This window comes from Melanotaenia boesemani, chromosome 20 (genome assembly GCF_017639745.1).
Source record: "Melanotaenia boesemani isolate fMelBoe1 chromosome 20, fMelBoe1.pri, whole genome shotgun sequence".
NCBI lineage: Eukaryota > Metazoa > Chordata > Actinopteri > Atheriniformes > Melanotaeniidae > Melanotaenia > Melanotaenia boesemani.
Window position 1 is genome coordinate 19,032,520 of NC_055701.1, and position 18,711 is coordinate 19,051,230.

Here is an 18,711-nt window from a genome sequence, read left to right on the forward strand (position 1 = left end):
AAAAGTAACTTGTCTTGCTTTTCTGATCTGAGCCTCTTAATAAAAATTAAGTATTAATTAATCCTAATAAGGATTCTGGGTTCAATTGTGACTTCCAGATACTTTCTCTTGAACTGTTTTTTCTGATTGACCACTTACTTAAATAGGTCAAAGTAGTCTTTAATTTCCTTTATTTTCCTTTATTTGTACAGTCAGATCATTTGAATGAAATATTAATTTATTCTCTTCTGGTAATGCCATGACTTACTTGTGTATGTCTAATTCAACTGGTAAAATATTTGTAATTTTCTCCACTTTGAGTCTTTGTCTCCCTTGAACAATTCTGTAGAAAATGAAGATGTTTTGTTTACTATTTATCTTGAAATAAAAGATTTCACCATTAAGCGACATTGATGCTTGGACTTGTGTTAGTGGTTTGGGCCTCAGTGATTGCCGTAATCACAACATTCACGTCACTTTGGAGCGAAACTTTTCGAAAAGCAAAACATCACGGGGAGGACATGAAGTTATGCTCTGTGTATATTAAATGACTTATGTAATTTAGAACATCTTTGGGAAGTCTTAAACAGTGGCACAATAAGTCGACGCTAAAATGGAAGGACTTGAAATGTCCGCAATGATACCGGCTCTCCAGGAGCTAGCTAGGTGAGACCAAAATTAGCTAAAGGCTATGATGCTAACACTGTTTTATTGGGGCATCTTTTCATCCTCTACTTGTTGAAGTAGCTGGAAACGTTTAATGTGCGTATTACTTCGAGTAACGTGAACACCGTCTTGGTATTTTCAGTGCCAACGCTGCTGAATACAACGTGGTGGTTCAGAAACCTCGACAGATCCTCTGCCAGTTCATTGACAGGATACTGACAGATGTGGATGTTGGTAAGTCACAAAGACAAAAGCAGACAGGACAGCAATAAATTGGAGCTTATTGATTGACACTGCCAGATATAGTGTAAAAGTAAACTTTAATTTTTTAAAATACATTTTTAGCTTGATAATTACTCATGAACATTGTAGAACCAGTATGTTCAAGATATAATTAATCTATTCTTCCAGTTGCTCATGGGCTAAATAAAAAGTCCAATTCCGAGCCTGCTTGTGTGATGCTGCTGGACTTTGTGCAGCATATAATCAAATCCTCATCTCTGATGTTTGCAAACCCTGCCTGTCAGCCTGCTAAGTTCCCAGACACCATACAGAGCTGTACTGGTAAGAAAGATTTCTCAAAAAGAGGTGTTATAAAGTAAATGATCTGTGAAATATAAGAACAATAAATAGACAAGTCAGCAACTCAGTTTTTTTTTCTTTCCTGTCTTTTTTCTTTCAGACTTCAGTAAGTGGGTGGCGGTGCGTTTGCTCCGTGTGGCAGCTGCTCCAGGCTGTGACGTCATTCACGGCCGCGTGTCTGCAGTGTTGTGCTCTTTACTTCACACTTTGAAAGTCAGGGCACCGTTCATCTTCAGCTGCCTCTCTCAGGACCTTATATCTCTGGCCCAAAACCTCAGCCACATCCTGCTAGCTCATATCACTACTCTGGCAGGACTAGGACACGGTCTTGGTATTAACATGCAAAGCCGATGGCCTGAAACACTGGAGTGCTTCAGTTTCTCCCCCATGTGTAACTCCTCGTACCTCACCCCTTCTCCTCTTGTACTCTCCTCACCCGCTGCCTTGGAGTCGCTGACCGCTGTGACTGTTAGTATCATAACTGACTCTTTGAGGGGCGTCGTCTCCTATCGAGACCTGAGTGTGGCCTGGGAGACGGCATGTTCCATCTTGGCAAATGGAAACACCAGGCTGAAGAAGCTCTCCATGGTGATGCTGAGAAAACTGGTGGAGTTGAGAGGGTTTCCTAAAAAGCAGAGCCAGGAATTCTTCTCAGCGTTTCTTCATTTGTTGGAAACACATTCCTACACTACCACAACAACCACAATCTCAGATGAGAAACAACCCTATGAAGGAGAGCTGCTAGACCTGACCCGCTGTGTGTTTCAGCCATCTTCTGTTCCTCCTTTTGACTTTGAGCCCATCTATCTCTCACAGTTGTTTGAGTGTGTTTGTGCCCTTGGGGGAGCAGGTATTAAATTAGGAGCAGAAGTTACTGCATCTCTTTGCTTGCTGTTCAGCTTCTTGCTGTCTGTTGCCCCCGTTTATGAGAGTGCTGCGATGCTAAGAAGACAGCGGGTCACAGAGATCTGCAGGACGCTGGCATGCACCATTGGGACAGAAACTCAAGCTGAGGTACAAATGAACTGTCCTCCCAAATCTTTTTGTTTTACCTTTGTAGAGTATTTCCACATCATTTTGCTCTCTTTATATCATCTTTTAACATTTGTGATGTTTTGTGTTTTCCAGTCTGCAGAGGGATTTTTACAAGCTGCACTTAAGGCTGAGACAGCTATGGCGATACTTGAGTCGGGAGATGAAGAAACTCCTGCAAAGAAATCCTGCAAATCTGCATCCAGTTCAGTTGGCAAAACAACTAAAGTATCAGCAGTGTGAGTTTAAAAGCAATCACAAGTCACTGACATGTCTTTAACCTAGTGGGGAGCAGTAGTGATTTTAAAACATAAAATACTGTATTGTATCTTTCTGTGATTTTTGTTTTTTCTTTCGTTTGTGCAATGTCAGTAAAAATGATGAAAATAGCCACAAAAGGCTGAAAAATTATGGCACAGATTACATTGGCGTGGGTTAAAAAAATGCACGTCATCATGAATAAACAAAACAGGTTTAATGGTCAAATCTTAATAATTAAATGATTATTTTTGTGTGTGTCTTAAGAGGGGCAGACATGCGTATTTGCAGTGAGGTTTGGGCCGTGTTAAACAGTCGGATGGAGGAGCTGCTGATGCTTTTGAGCTCAGATTCTGCAGAGCCAGAGAGCACACAGACTTTGTCTGCTCTGGAGGGTCTGGCCTTCATCGTTCACCTGGCTGCCCTCTGTTCCTCCCCTATCAGGTAGTACAATAGTCCTATCAGGTTAAAACTGACAGCAGTCTTTATGTTATAGATGTTAATGGCATATTTTGATCCAGTAAGTCTGACATCTTGGTTTCCTTGTCAGCAGTTCATGCCCTATCCTCTGGGTTCCCACTGAGACTTTGGGCAAGGTGTTGAAGAGCTGTCAGTCGGTGTTAGAAAGAGCCTCTGAACCCATCTCAGACCAGGACTACTTTCAGTCTGCAGTCCAAACCTCTGTACGGGTCTTGGACTCTGTTCTTTACCTCACATGTAAGTATATACATATACCCATGCAGCTCTGAAGATTTAGTTTAGCATCTTATGTTTTTTGTTTATATCATGTTGATCACCATGTTTACTTTTTTCACCGTTTGTGATATTTAGTGTAAAGTTTCTGGTGTACATCAGACCTAAACACACTTTTATCACAACAGTGTACTGACTATAATATTATCTTTCCATGCATGTGTAGTGAGCAGCCAGAGTGAGGAACAGCTCCAGCGGCATGTGTGTGCTTTAACATCTCTTCCTTGGGTGTGTGAAAACAAGTCTGTCTCAGCATTTAAGAGTTCAGGATTCCCCTCCTGGCTGCCTGCTTTGGCTCAGAAGTTCAGCTTCTGTTATTGTGAGTACTTCTTTCAACGATTCATTTTCATCCTGATGTTAAATACTGTGACTGTCCAAAGACAGGTACAATGATGGTTAAATGACTTTTCAAATGTTGTCACATATATGGGGATAATCCAACCATGTGTATTTTTGTATGTACAATGTGTATGTGTATCTGTGTATCTCCAGCACCTGAAATCCAGGCAGATTGTGTGTCGCTTCTGGCCTTTCTGCACCACGGTGTGTGCAACACATGGCGCGTGTGCGTGTTTACAAAGGCTCTGCAGAGTCAGGACGAGGTGGTGAGAGCTGCAGCTGTCAGGGTGTTCCCTGTTCTTCTTCACCACCTGGGAAACTCACACCACAGCCTCATCAGTACTACTCTGCTGTGTGTAAACTCTATGCAAGCATCTAAAAGAAATATATCACAGTTGTCATTATTAAGTCATTGTTAATGCCTTACTCTATGTTGTGTGTTTGGTGTTTTCAGTTCTATGCTAGAGGACAGATCAGAACAGGTGAAGATAGAGCTTGCCAAGATTGTTGGACAGCTGAGCTGCATCCAGGCAGAGTTCTCCATGCTAGGTGTTGTCCAAACAGAGTCCACTGGTCTTCCCAAAGTCCTCTGCCTACGCTGCAGCCTTGTAACAGAGCATGGTGGAAAAGCAGTACCATCCCTCAGTGCATCTGTTGTTAGACCTTTTCTTCCTTTAATCAGGCCGCAAGCTCCGAGTAGTGTTAAACAAGGTACTGTTGTATTATTTTTTTTAATGAGCTTTAAGAAGATGAAAAATGATGACAATACATTATGAAATACCATTATTTCAGCCAAGGTTTTAGGAGTACAGATGTTCATCAGTCATGTTTTACACTGTTCCAGCATTCTTAGAAGCTGTGCCTCACCTCTGCCAGCATGTTAATCTGATTGGTGGAGACAGTGATTCGCGAGCAGTTCTCTGTGAACTGGTTGCTCTCATGGAAGATTCAGATGTTGCAGTCAGAATACGCTTCAGCCAATCGGTGCGTTTCTTGCTGACAGAGACTACAAAAAACTCAGACCAGGGCACCCTGAATGAGGTGAGGAATTGCAGTTGTAAAATTTAAAAGTTGTTTAATTGATAGACTTGGTGCTTGTTTTGTTTAAATACTTGCTGATGTGTGGGTTTCTTCTTGCCATCTAAGCTCCTGGTTGCACGTCTTAAGGAGGCATTCAACAATGCTAAAGCCAACAGAGATGATGACCTGCGTAACACTCTCATCCTCACCACCGGAGAGATCGGCAGGTACGGATGCCTTTGTCTTATTACTGTTTACACACAAATAATTGATCTTCTATTTCTGTGTTCTAATCCCAAAATTGAAGCGCAGTGTTACTAGCCTTCTTTCACCCAAAATGAATTTTTCTTTTAGCACCAAACAGGAGAAAAATCTATGATTTATATATTTCGTATAACTCTGTTCTCAATATTTTATTTAATGCTAATTTGGAAATGAGTTGGTAAAGACTGCTTTTGATAAATTTGTCCACCCTTCTCTCTCTTCTGTCAGAGCATCTCAGGGTAGTTTGGTGTCGTTCTCTCTTCTACGTCTACTCCACTGTCTTCTGTCAAAGTCATCCACAGTGTCTGTAGCTGCTTACACACAGATCAGAGCACTGGCCACTGCCAAAGGCCTAAAACTGCAAACTCTCTTCAGTCATTACAAGAACCCAATTTGTCAGGTATGAAACATGTCCTGCCAATACAGCTTTGATTAGACAAGACTGTGGTCAGTTCTTACTCCACTCATTTGTTTTTAAGTGATGGATGCACTTTTGGGCACATAGTTTATATATTATCAAGGTTCAAGAAGCTTATTGTCATGTGCACGACAGCAAAATGTTTTTCACTAAGCAATAAAAAATCTTTTGACAATGCAGGCTTTCAGAGAAAACTAAAACTAAGCTCCTAGCAGTGAAAATAACAAGTGCATATAGGTATTGAGTCTACATTTATATGTGGTTTTAGACTTCCATTAATTTAGATGGACCTTTGAAGGATTCCCATCCACATTCTCAAGAATAACTGGATTAAATCCTGTGCATTATGGGCATTGTGTTATGCTTTCCTGACTATTTTTTTTACTATTTATCATTTCCTTTTTCTGAATGTTTAGTTCCTGGTAGAGTCACTGCATTCCCGCCATGCATCAGCCCTGCGGAGCACACCAGATCAGAGCAGTGAATCAGCCAATCAGAGAGAACTGGCTCTGGACATCTTGGCTCAGATTGCACACGCTTTTGACTTCCCAGACCTCCACCGCTTCCTCACCGTATGCCCAGTCACACAAGCAGCTATTTGCACAAACACAACATACACTTTTTGCATTTTTTGTGGTAATTTACTTTTTTTTGTACATTTTGTTAATGCAGCGGACCCTCCAGGTGCTGCTGCCCTACCTGGCAGCTAAGGCAAGCTCCACAGGCTCTGCCCTCATACGTACACTAGCCATTGAGTTGAAGGCAAATAGAAGAGAGATTCTGATCAACAATTTCAAGTATATCTTCAGCCACCTGGTCTGTTCCTGCACGAAAGAGGAGCTGGAACGGGCCTTTCACTACTTGCAGGTATTTAATAACCTTGCCATTGGCTTTAATCCACAAATTGGCATATAGAGTATTTTTAGATGATATCTCTTTATGTCAGTTTTTCTGACAATTTAATGCTCTGGACCGGGACATACCAACCCCTGTCCTTGAGGGCTAGTATCCTACAGGTGTTGCATGTTTCCCTGCTGCAACACACCTGACTCAGATCAATGAATCATTGACTGGCTTATACAGAACATGACAAGCTGTTGAGGAGATCCATTTCATTTTAATCAGGTGTGTTGAAGCAGCAAAACATCTAAAACCTCCAGGGTGTTCGCCCTTGAGGACCAGGGTTAGTGAGCCATGCACTAGACTAGGAATAGCTAATTCTGGACCTCTTTGGCCAGTGTCCTGCAAGTTTTCAATGTTTCCCTGCTGCATCACACCTGATTCAAATGAAAGGGTTCTCCAACAGCTTGTTGTCAAGTCCTACACAAGCCTCTTGACAACATATTATTTGAGTCAGGTGTGTTGCAGCAGGGAAACATTGAAAGCTTGCAGGACACTGACTCAAGAGGTCTTGCACTAGACACTCCTATTGAGATGAAGAAAGTCAAAGAGTGATGGGACAATTACTATTTATCAATGTGCACGTAAAACTGTTGCATTAATAAAATATACTATTGTTTTTTGCAAAGCCACCAATCAAGCACTAATGAAAAAGTTAAATTTTTTTTTTCCCCCAATCATTCATAAGTAAATGAGGGTCAGAGTCCTTTTGTGTCAGTGTTGCTGTACACAATGCTGCTACATTACACAACTACTTTATAGCTGGCACATCACTACCTGATGGCCATTGTCAGTGAAATCCAAAATCTTTGGTCCACAAATAAGTAAATTCATAGTGACCACATCCATGCAGGACTTGAGCAACACTATAATATTTCCAAAAGACAGCAGTTTAGGATTGTTTTGTTTATCTTAAAGTGGTATAAACTGAGCGATGTTGTGCATTCAAAAATGAAATATAATTCTTATGTTCTCTCAGAATGAGACAGAGATAGAACTGGGCTCTCTGCTTCGACAAGACTTCCAGGGTCTTCACAATGAGTTGCTGCTGCGTTTGGGAGAACATTATCAACAGGTTGGCAAATTTCCCTTCAACATTAAATCTCATTTTAGTGCTTGAATATTATAAGGATATTTTCTTTACAGGTTTTTAATGGTTTGGCTATTTTGGCCTCCTTTGCATCCAATGATGATCCGTACCAAGGTCCCCGAGACATCACCACCCCTGAACTCATGGTAAACATAATATACTTTTTCTTTTTGTCATACCCACAACTTTGTCTCAGTTTTTTGTATTTTTATTGACAATTGATTACTGAAACCTTTTTTTTCAATCTTTTTTATTTTTACAAAAAGAATCATGCGAGAAAGGGAAAACTGATATGTGACATTCGGTTTACGATTTTAACAGTTTACCTTAACAGTATTCAATAAAATGTGTATTTCCTCTTTTCAGCATTTTCACAGCTTTTCTTTGTGTCATCATTATATTCCAGGCTGACTACTTGCAGCCGAAGCTGCTGGGGATTCTCGCCTTCTTCAACATGCAGCTGCTGAGCTCCAGTGTAGGGGAGAAAGACCGCAAAAAGTTGGTGAGTCCTACTAATGGCTACTTACAGTCTTTAGGGAATGTTTATAAATGGTGGTCAAAATTGATTTTGTTTGTCTGCCACAATTCTGCTTAGCTTGTATAGCGCAATAAGAAAGCCTCTAACCATACTCTGTTCAGACGTTGACAAGTGTGATGGCTCTGATGCGGCTGATGGGCTCGAAACACATCAGCTCTGTCAGAGTAAAGATGATGACGACGCTCCGCACCGGCCTCCGTTACAGAGACGACTTCCCTCTGCTTTGTTGTCAGTGAGTAAACAAAACTTCACATCCTGACTACCACTTTCATTATCAAAATGGATCACATGTTCATGTATTTTGTTTTGTTTTGTATTTTTTTCTTTGAACAGGACATGGGAGTGTTTTGTGAAAAGTGTGGAGCCATCACATCTTGGCCCTCTCTTGAGTCATGTTATTGTTGCTCTGCTCCCACTGATTCCACTGCAGCCCAAAAAAACTGCTGCTATAATTCGCTTCCTCATCATCGACAACAGGTGATGTTCAAAAAGACAAATGTATACATCTTAAAACTTAAAAGTAAATTGAATTAGTCTCCTTGTCCAGTTATCGACTGCTAAACTGTATCAAAAAGGACTTCAGCCAGCACTCTGCCTTATGGTGGTTCTTAAAGATGCCTCACATATATCAATTCGTTACAGAGAGGAAGTCAATGACTACCTTCATGAGATTTACTTTCTACCAGACCATCCTGAGCTGAAAGATATTCACACAGTTCTGCAAAATTACAAAAAGGTCTGTTTCAAGGTCATGATAATGGTGATGATCATAGAGGGAAAGATTAGAAAATTATTGTTTGACAGCGATGAAAGATTATGCCTTCAGTGGGGGTTTTTGCTTTTCTTTTTTCATGTAGCTGACATCCAGCAGCAGTGATTTAGCTGCAGCGCTACAACTTTCAATGAGAGCTGTTCAGCATGAGAACGTTGATGTAAGGATCCACGCACTGACCAGCCTCAGGGACATGATGCACAGCAAGCAGGTATGCAAACACTCATATAATAGTGGTATGGAGAAGTAACATCTATAACCTCCGAGATAACGACGTAAATCAACAGATGAAATTAAGGCAATAAATTGGGGTAATTATGCTCTTTTTCTATAAGCAGTGAAGGTGCATTTATGCACTCTGTAACATGTATTGTCACAGCAGATGTATGGCTCCTCCTGCTACTGTTAGGTTTACTGCAGTGGTGCTTTAATACCATATGATTGATGTGTTTCTGTGTTTTGTGGTCTGCAGGAGTGGCTGCTGCAGCAGGTTTGTGCAAGTGAAGCAGTAGAGCCGGTCATCTCCAACCTGGTGTCAGTGCTGCTGAAGGGCTGCCAGGACTCGTCCCCTGAGGCCAGGCTCCTCTGTGGGGAGTGTTTGGGTGAGCTGGGGGCTGTGGATCCTGGACGCCTGGACCTGTCTTACACACACACCCATGGCGACAGCAACACCTTTGTGGTAAGTAACACTTGAATGCTTAAAAATGAGCGGGTTTAAAGTCTCAGTCATATTTGGCCTTTCTGTTTATTTATTTATTTATTTTACAATTTTGCAGAAGTACTTTAAATTATATTAGGAATTTAAAGAATACTGTAATGTGGGAAAGGTGGAAGCTGTCGTGCCTTGTAGACACAGAGGGGAACAGAACAGTGACGTTTGTGCAAAACTACGTGAAAAGTTTTTTTTTTTAAAAATGTGCGGGTGTTGACCTCTCTCACCTGGAAAAGTGTGGGTGTTAAAACACCTTCATCTCCCAGGGGTGTGAAAGAGCCGGCCATTTTATCTTGTTCCATCTTACCTTAGTCTAGACACCTCCATGCCTCACCGTCATAAATGACGGATGCTGCACATGTGTTAGTTGTTTTCTAATTTTAAGGCAGTTTATTTACCACTGTAAACAGATTTTTTTTGACAGCTGTAATTTTAATATATAAGCAAATGTGCATTTTCTTGTAAAATAAAACAGATTTTCGTAAATTACTGCAAGATTGGCTCGTCACAAAAATATAATGATTATTTGACTCAGGATCATTTAAATGTAATTGAATTGTAAATGATCTTTTTTCCTGGTGACAGAGTGGAGTTGATGACACCAACTTTGCTTACGATTTGCTGACCGAACTGACTAGAACTTTCCTGGCTTATGCTGATGATGTGCGAGCCCAGGACTCAGCTGCATATGCAATTCAGGTGTTCATATTACACTTGTGCACACACACAGTTTTTCTTTGTATCCATTTGTTTATTAAAATTTTTTTCATAATTTTTTTAAGTTGCATTTTGTTTGTAATGTGCTTGTGGATCTTTTCATGTGTCTTGTAGGAACTGTTGTCTATATTTGAGTGCCGTGAGGGAAGAACTGACTCACCGGGCCGCCGTTTGTGGAGGAGATTCCCAGAACATATTCAAGAAATCCTGGAGCCTCACCTCAACAGCAGGTTCAACAGATACTCCATAGACTTAAATACATTGCATACATACATCCCTGTCTCAGGATGGGATTTGATTAACTACTGCTTCCCTTTTTTTTTAATAACTGCAGATATAAGAGCAGTCAGAAGGAGGTAAACTGGTCCAAATTAAAGAAGCCAGTGTATCTCAGCAACAGAGGCAGCAAGTTTTCTGACTGGTCAGCCACTTGGACTGGATATCTCATCAGCAAGGTTCACTGATCACATTCGCAGTCAAACTCCCAAACAATGCCTTCTTAAATGATATAACTTTGTTCTTCAGATGTTTGAGTGGTTGTTTCTGTGTGCTCCAGGTGAGACATGAGCTGGCCAGCAAGGTGTTCAAATGCTGTAGCTTCATCATTAAACATGATTATAAAGTCACAATCTACCTGCTGCCACATATCCTGCTCTACATGCTGCTGGGCTGTACACCTGGAGAGCAACAAGAGGTGAGAAAACGTCTGTGTGACTTACCCTTGCAGAATAAGTTAGTTGATGTTTTTCCTAATCTCTTTTATGTTTGGCAAATTTTTTTTCTTTTTGTATTATTTTTTTTTTTTTAGGTAACAGAGGAGATGCTGGCCGTGCTGACAGAGGGCGATGGACGAGGAGGTGGCAGCATCCTAGATACAGCCTCCAGCCTATCACAGCTCAGCACTCAGACTGTGTTCAGCATGTTGTCACACCTCACCCAGTGGAGCCGCCACATCCTCTCGTCCAAGCCCAAAGTTGGCGGTAAGAGGCATAACTCTTTATAAGGATAGAGTTGATTTTATTAACACTAACATTTTTGTTGATGTTGACTAACAGTCATGGATCCATAGTTTGATGATATTGGAGGTAAAAACTAAATATATTGTTGCAGAGAGTGGGGATTATCAGCGGGTGGTGGCCTTCCTGAAGGGCATACCACAGGATGTTCTGGCCAAAGCCTCTTTACGATCCAAAGCATACACTCGTGCCTTGATGCACTTTGAAGCTTATATCCTAGAAAACAAAGAGAACATCCAAGACCATCTTACCTTCCTACAGGTCAGACCAATTCAGAACTACAACTCATCCTGTGAAGTTTGTCCCAAGTTATGACAGAAAGACACATTCCTTCTGAAATTTGATGTATAATTAATTGTTGTAGACACTGTATGCTGCCATGCATGAGCCTGATGGAGTGAGGGGGGTCAACGCCCTGAGAAGGGAAGAACCGTCACTAAGGGAACAGATACTTGAGCACGAGAGCATCGGCCTGCTCCGAGACGCCACTGCCTGCTATGACCGGGCCATACAGCTGGAGTCCGACCAGGTATTCATTTGCAAACATACACACATTCATCAGTCTTAAAACATGTAAAGACTTCTTATGCATCCACAACGCATTCTAGTGCTTGAGCCTTTATTTATTTATTTTAACTTCTCTTCATGTCGACATGTCTTGAAATTGTTTTAAATTATTTTCCAGATCGGTCACTACCATGGAGTGATGACTTCTATGCTTGGCCTGGGACAGCTCTCCACAGTCATTACACAGGTTAATGGAGTACTGGCCAACAAGTAAGACTCATTATACTTATTTTAAGCTCATCTTATTCTCATCTGAGATGTTTTTGGATTTAAGTCAACTCTGTTTTATTTACCCATTTAGGCACCAGTGGAAGTCAGAGCTGAATTCTTACAGAGTGGAGGCAGCCTGGAAGCTTGGAAAATGGGATTTGCTGGAAGATTATTTGAGTTCAGGTGAGAGGAAAAAAAAACTCCTCTTGAAAACTTTCACGTTGAGCTTATTGTAACTTAATGTTTTTATTTAACTTTAAATATTTTGTGTCTCCAGACCAGCAGTCAAGTACTTGGGGGGTGCAGCTCGGCCAGTTGCTGCTGTCAGCTAAGAAGAAGGATGCTGAGACCTTCTATGAGAAGCTGAAGCTGGTGAGGAAGGAGCAGGTCGTCCCTCTGTCTGCTGCCAGTTATGAGTGTGGAACCTACCAGAGAGGATACGAGTATATTGTCAGGTCTGTGACTGTAGTTGGTTTTACCGTCTGGTGTTTTCTTTTTAACTCGTGATTCTATAAATGGACTATATGTGTGTTTAGGCTGCACATGCTCAGTGAGTTGGAGCACACTTTCACTGAGCTGCAGAAACATCGGCAGGGCTCTGCCCCAAGCCTCAGCCAGCTGCCTCCTCATTGGTCAGACCGACTGGAGATGACTCAAAACTCCTTCAGGGCCAAGGAGCCAATCCTGGCCCTCCATCGTGCCCTGCTCAGCATTGAACCACAGTAAGAGAGTAGAAACATCTGCATATGGATCTGTTAGTTATATGAAAATTTTGATGTGCACATGAAATATTTTTTTCTCATCAGAATTTTGTCTGGCTGTTTCTCTGATTGCACTAAAAACTCTTGCACCATAAAATGCTCGTTACTGATGTTGATTAAAACGTTTCAGGGCAGAAAATTTATAAACCACAAATGAAATGTTAAGTCTTAAACTGAACTGACCATACTAAGTCTGTACCTCTTAATAATCTACAGTTACATTAAGGTTGTAAAAGATGGACATTTGCATAAATCTCTTTCCAGTTATCACAAATCTTTTCAGCATGTTATGCCTGCCCATGTATTTTAATTGATCTGAACAGTCTTTGTTATTTGCATATATCAATCTTAGCTGATGTTACAGATGTTAGTCCCCTCTTTATGCCTCACAAGGCAGTCAGCTTTCTTCCTCAGCCATCGAAAGCATAATGATGTTTATTTTTGTTCATCCAATATTAGTAGTGGTGCAGTTTGTCTTTCACTTAATGTATTTGCTTCTTTTCTTTCCACTGCAGCAGGGTAAATCTTAAATTTATAAAATAAGCAGTGGTTCTCTGACTCGTGCTCTGCAGGCCTGGCTGTCAGGAGCTGGTAGGGGAATGCTGGTTACAGAGTGCCCGAGTAGCCAGAAAGGCTGGACACCACCAGACAGCCTTCAATGCTCTTCTCAACGCAGATAATACACACCTGGTTGAGCTGGTCACAGAAAAAGCCAAGTGGCTCTGGTCAAAGGTACAGCCAGTTTATAATATCTAGTACATGAAGAAGGTTGTCTTAAAAAGTTTCATCTAGTACAGTTACCTCTTGGTGTTGTTATGCATCTTGCAGGTGGAACTGCTTAATTTAAATTAATGTTTTCTGTCATTTATCTCATTTAGGACCACCTTACTGTTTTCTTTTTTTTTTTTGCAACAGTTTTTTTTTTAATACAAAACAGACATGCACATATAAAGCAACACTTAGAAGCTCTTCTTTTTTGGTATTTGATCAGAGCGATGTACACCAGGCCCTGATCGTCCTGCAGAAGGGTGTGGCCCAGTGTTTCCCTGACGATCAGCCCCTGACAGACCCTCGCAGCCTGCAGACTAAAGGCAAAGCAATGCTGCTGGTGGGACGCTTCATGGAGGAGACAGCCAACTTTGAGTCCAATGCCATCATGAAGGCATACAGGGTACCAACCTTTATGGGCTATTAATTTGTTTGCATATCATGCCAATGCTGTTGTAAATTCAAAATAAAGAATACATCAACATTAGACTCTGAAAATGTACTTAGTAGTTTTTTGATGATGCAAAATACAATTTTTCTAATTTTTCCCAAGCTACTTTGTGACTTACCTTTGAAGGATCTCTGCTGTTTTTTCTTAGGATGTAACCAATCTCCTGCCAGAGTGGGAGGATGGGAACTTCTATCTTGCCAAATACTATGACAAAGTGATGCCGATGGTGACTGATAACAAGCTGGAAAAACAGGGGAACCTCATTCGATACATCGTCACATTCTTTGGAAAGTAAGTTATTGTTGCTTCCCACTCGTATCCAGACCTGTCGAGAAAATGCTTTCTTAACTTATATTCAACTATTTAGTTTTCTTATCGACATTACATTTATAAACTTGCTTCCTCTCAGAGCCCTGCAGTTTGGAAACCAGTACATCTACCAGGCTATGCCTCGCATGCTGTCTCTCTGGTTGGATTTTGGAGCCAAAGTTTGTGAATGTGAGAAGGGTGGGTGGCAAAGGAGACTCAACTATTTTGTGTGTCTGTCTTTTCACTTTATTGATGTTATAATAAATTCAGCCTAGATAAATATATCCCTCCTCCACAGCTGGGCGAGCAGACAGACAGATGCGACAGGAGCTCGGTAAAATCAACGCAGTCGTCAGTGAGCACTGCTCAAACTTGGCGCCATACCAGTTCCTCACCGCCTTCTCCCAGCTCATCTCCAGGGTGTGCCACTCTAGTGATGAGGTATTCACTGTGCTCATGACCATTGTGGCCAAAGTGTTCCTTGCATACCCCCAACAGGCTATGTGGCTGATGACTGCTGTGTGTAAGGTAGGTTTGTGGTGGTTCATATAATTATGTGTATGTTACAACAACTGTTGTGTCAACACTTGCAAAATGACTAAAAAATTAATATATTTTTTTTCTAAAAAAAAAGTGTCATATGTGCTCTTGTCTGTTTTTGTTTTTCAGTCTTCTTACCCCATGCGTATGAACCGCTGTAATCAGATCCTTAAGAAAGCCATCAGCCTTAAACAGTCTCTGGAGAAATTTATTGGAGACGCCACCAGACTGACTGACAAGCTGCTGGAGCTCTGCAACAAGCCGGTACACAAGCAAACACACAGAGACATTATAGATTACATAGAATTGGAATAAAAATTGTATGCAGTGATTTTGAATGTCAATTCCTACTTTTTTCTAATACAAATTTTATTAGATTTTATTGGTTAGATAGATTTGACTAATTAAAGTTAAATAATCCTACTAAAAATGGTATTGCAGATTTTACAGGCAGGCAGAAGCATGAAAGAAATTTGTAATGTATACATCCATAGCTGAATGTGTCTTTTCAGGTGGATGGTAACTGCACCACCCTCAGTATAAGCGTCCACTTCAAGCAGTTAAAACGTCTGGTGGAGGAGCCAACTTTCAGCCAGATCCTGATCCCACTGCAGTCCGTCCTCATCCCAACATTGCCATCGACCGGCGGAGCAAACACAAAGCACGATGCCTTCCCCGGACACTGGGCCTATCTTGATGGCTTTGAAGATGTTGTAAGAAAAAGGCTTTTGAGTAAAATGATCCATCTGTACGAGATATTTAACACTGAAGAAGACGTATTTCTCATCAGGGTCTTGAAATGCTAACTGCTTAGTGTGTGTTTGTGTAGGTGGAGATTTTGGCCTCACTACAGAAGCCTAAGAAGATAAGTCTGAAGGGCTCCGATGGTCGGAGCTACACCATGATGTGCAAACCCAAAGATGATCTCAGGAAAGACTGCAGGCTCATGGAGTTCAACTGCCTTATCAATAAGGTTTGTGTGATTTAACCGTGTTAATGGCTTACTACACGTGTACAATCTTGCACCACTGGTGTACTGAGATAATAATCTGCCGTAGTTATCAATGCAAACTGAGGTCAGAAGAAGTAATAGTTTGCTGTGTTCTTTATCTACTACAACACGGTTCATGTTCATTTCTCCACATATGCTATTGTCCTCAAAAAAATCCCTGTATATATTCTATCTCTCTCTGTCTCTATAGATGGATAGAAAATTTTGAAACCACGAAGATTAGGTTAGATGTCAAACTGTTGTATAGATCAGTGGTTCCCAAGGGGATCCCCTATAGAGCACATTGGGTCCCTAAAGCTTTCAACATTCAAAGCCATTGTGATTAATGTCCACACATTGTCCCTATTTTAAGAAAAAAAAAAGTAAGGCAATATGTTGTTAATTTAACTTTGGCGTTATGGAATGACAGGTCTCAGCCATAATACAGTATTTATAGTGAGAATCTCACTGAAACATAACAGCAAGCATGGTTTCAGCACGGGGGGCAGCAGTGGGTCCACGGCTTTTCAGTATATCCATGAAGGGGGTCTTTAAGGAAAATAGGTTGGGAACTGGTATAGATTTAGTTTGATTGTCCAGTTCAAAAGGTGTGAGAAGAGCAGCCTCTCTAGTGCATCTTCATGCCTCCTTTGTGTGTAGTGCCTACGTAAAGATGCTGAGTCGAGGCGGAGGGAGCTGCATATCCGCACCTATGCTGTGATTCCCCTCAATGAGGAATGCGGAATCATTGAATGGGTAAACAACACTGCTGGATTGCGACACATCCTCACCAAGCTGTATAAAGAGAGAGGTTAGTTTATGAGTACAATCTACAATTTAAAAGTGGAGATAACTAGTTAAGTGTTCTGAAATATTTTGATGGTTTCATTTCTGTGTTTTTAAGGTGTCTACCTATCAGGAAAAGAGCTGAGGAAGCTTATTCTACCAAAGACAGCTCCATTTGAGGAGAAACTACGTATCCACAAGGAAGTGCTGTGCGCTCGACATCCCCCCGTCTTCTATGAATGGTTCCTTCGAACATTCCCTGACCCCACATCATGGTGTGCTAGAACAATTACTACAAGCGGTTACAATGATATTCTCTTTTAAATATCATTTGTTATTAACAGGCTTGGGAGAAGCTGTTTAACTTCCTTTTTCACTGGGTTTTTTTCTGTTTTGTGTGTCTGTGGGTGTGTATTCACAGGTACAGCAGTCGCTCTGCATACTGCCGCTCCACAGCTGTGATGTCCATGGTTGGGTATGTCCTGGGTCTGGGAGATCGACATGGAGAAAATATCCTTTTTGACTCTTTCACTGGGGAATGTGTTCATGTTGACTTCAACTGCCTCTTTAACAAGGTTTGTCTTGTCTTGACTTGTGTTCTCACATATAATTTGAGAAACATATATTTAACACAATTGTAATTGAATAATAAAAAACTGTGTTTTGCATTTAGTTGGTTTTTACTCTTCTTATTCCTGAATTTCCCTCGTGTGATTCTCTTTCTTTCCACTAGGGGGAGACATTTGATGTCCCTGAGGTGGTTCCCTTCCGTCTGACCCAAAATATGGTCCATGCAATGGGACCCATGGGTACTGAAGGCCTGTTTCGACAGGCCTGTGAGGTCACACTAAGGCTAATGAGAGACCAAAGAGAGCCACTGATGAGGTAGACTTATTACAGATTTCAGACAATAATGTTAAACATTTTTTTATAAGAATACCCAAACAAGAACAAGACTTTAAAAAAAGAACTGATTACTATAGTTTTGTTAAAGCAGGGCACATAAACAAACTAAATGAGTTAGAGGCAATAACTGAATACATTGTTTAATATATTGCAAATTCACTATTTATTCTTTGCATGATCACACTTTAAAAAGTTCTTTCTGCCATAAATTCATACAAGATTTGTTTGTTAATCTTTAGTAAGTGTTTCTGGTTTTTATTTTGTTTCTAAGTGTGCTTAAGACCTTCCTTCATGACCCTCTGGTGGAGTGGAGCAAACAAGCCAAAGGAATATCAAAATTCCAGGCCAATGAGACAGGGGAGATAGTTAATGAAAAGGTGTGTACCTTTTTTTAATTGTGTTTTCACTCAAACAGGGCAGCATGAAATTTGATCTAACCTATATATAGCTTATTTTTGCTAATATTTTTTATTTCCTCGTGTAGCTTTACTCATATTGCTCTTTTTTGCCAGGCTAAAACACATGTGTGTGACATCGAGCAGCGTTTGCAGGGGGTGATAAAGAGCAGGAATAAAGTTCTGGGTCTACCTCTGTCAATAGAAGGACATGCGCACTACCTTATCCAAGAAGCCACAGATGATAAACTGCTCTGTCAGATGTATTTGGGCTGGGGTCCGTACCTGTAGGAATACTCACATTATGTGTGAACTCAGATGGGAAGCCTTCCAGACCTCTGCAACTTCTGCACTTAGACTTTTTGGTTTAAAAAAACAAAAAGAAAATTCAATATTTGTTCTGAAGTCTCCATTATTGTTTTGAAATTTCCTGTTTTCTGGACTCTGTTGATACAGTGGTTTTCCATTATGTTCTTTCATAATAAAGCATGTGTTTGTTGGTAAATGTGCTTAAGAGTCTTCTAATCTCTTAACCTTCCTTAGAAGCAGCACGGCTGTCAGCTGATTGGTTTAATCCCCTATCTTTCTGTTTCTCTCCGGCTCACACCCAGTCTGCCAGCTCATCTTTTATTTTTCTCACATTTGTTTTGGATGTTTTAAGAGTACTGGGTTACGGTAACTGAGTGAAATAGTTTGCATGTAATATATTTTTGTAGTTCAGTCATGCATTCAGATACCCAGAAAGTCACTGTGTTTTTTATTATTACTTTTCTTCTTTTTGTCAATGCGTGGCTGCTTTTCCAACTAACTTTGGGATAGAGTCATTGATACTTGTTTCAGAAGAGGAGCTGCTGAGACCAACACAGATGGGATACTGCCTCCGTTTTTCCTCTCATGTTTTTGAAGATGCAGTGATTTTTTTAACACATTCTTGATGATGGGGATAAGAAAAATAGCAGCCAAAGAATTCT

The 18,711-nt window shown here is 40.8% G+C and overlaps 1 protein-coding gene across 3 annotated transcripts; it reads left to right on the forward strand.

Annotated features, from left to right (window-relative positions):
• Positions 1 to 443: 443 nt before the first annotated feature.
• On the forward strand, positions 444 to 18,245 carry atr (ATR serine/threonine kinase). Of its 3 annotated transcripts, none has more exons than XM_041972578.1 (48): positions 444 to 645; positions 788 to 879; positions 1,057 to 1,209; positions 1,328 to 2,241; positions 2,356 to 2,498; positions 2,785 to 2,961; positions 3,068 to 3,234; positions 3,437 to 3,589; positions 3,763 to 3,961; positions 4,064 to 4,320; positions 4,454 to 4,650; positions 4,756 to 4,856; positions 5,122 to 5,293; positions 5,728 to 5,883; positions 5,984 to 6,178; positions 7,191 to 7,286; positions 7,358 to 7,447; positions 7,708 to 7,803; positions 7,941 to 8,071; positions 8,173 to 8,316; positions 8,482 to 8,575; positions 8,697 to 8,822; positions 9,084 to 9,290; positions 9,909 to 10,022; positions 10,155 to 10,270; positions 10,375 to 10,495; positions 10,597 to 10,734; positions 10,849 to 11,020; positions 11,151 to 11,317; positions 11,421 to 11,585; positions 11,742 to 11,833; positions 11,925 to 12,016; positions 12,111 to 12,288; positions 12,370 to 12,555; positions 13,167 to 13,326; positions 13,586 to 13,765; positions 13,962 to 14,104; positions 14,223 to 14,320; positions 14,421 to 14,650; positions 14,792 to 14,926; positions 15,175 to 15,375; positions 15,492 to 15,635; positions 16,314 to 16,464; positions 16,558 to 16,714; positions 16,861 to 17,014; positions 17,173 to 17,324; positions 17,617 to 17,722; positions 17,858 to 18,245. In XM_041972578.1, exons 1-48 carry the CDS (start codon positions 593 to 595, stop codon positions 18,029 to 18,031), a joined length of 7,839 nt encoding a protein of 2,612 aa, XP_041828512.1. In that variant the 5' UTR covers positions 444 to 592; the 3' UTR covers positions 18,032 to 18,245. The 3 variants fall into 3 exon arrangements, with proteins under 3 accessions (XP_041828512.1, XP_041828514.1, XP_041828513.1); XM_041972580.1 differs by having other exon boundaries at positions 14,223 to 14,311; XM_041972579.1 differs by having other exon boundaries at positions 3,071 to 3,234.
• The last annotated feature ends 466 nt before the right edge of the window (positions 18,246 to 18,711 follow it).

Excerpts from the sequence above, each read along its gene's own strand:
- atr (XM_041972578.1), top strand. The coding sequence starts at position 593 with ATGGAAGGACTTGAAATGTCCGCAATGATACCGGCTCTCCAGGAGCTA. Across the intron at positions 1,210-1,327 it reads CACCATACAGAGCTGTACTG|ACTTCAGTAAGTGGGTGGCG; the intron begins GTAAGAAAGATT and ends TTTTTCTTTCAG. Across the intron at positions 17,015-17,172 it reads TCAACTGCCTCTTTAACAAG|GGGGAGACATTTGATGTCCC; the intron begins GTTTGTCTTGTC and ends TCTTTCCACTAG.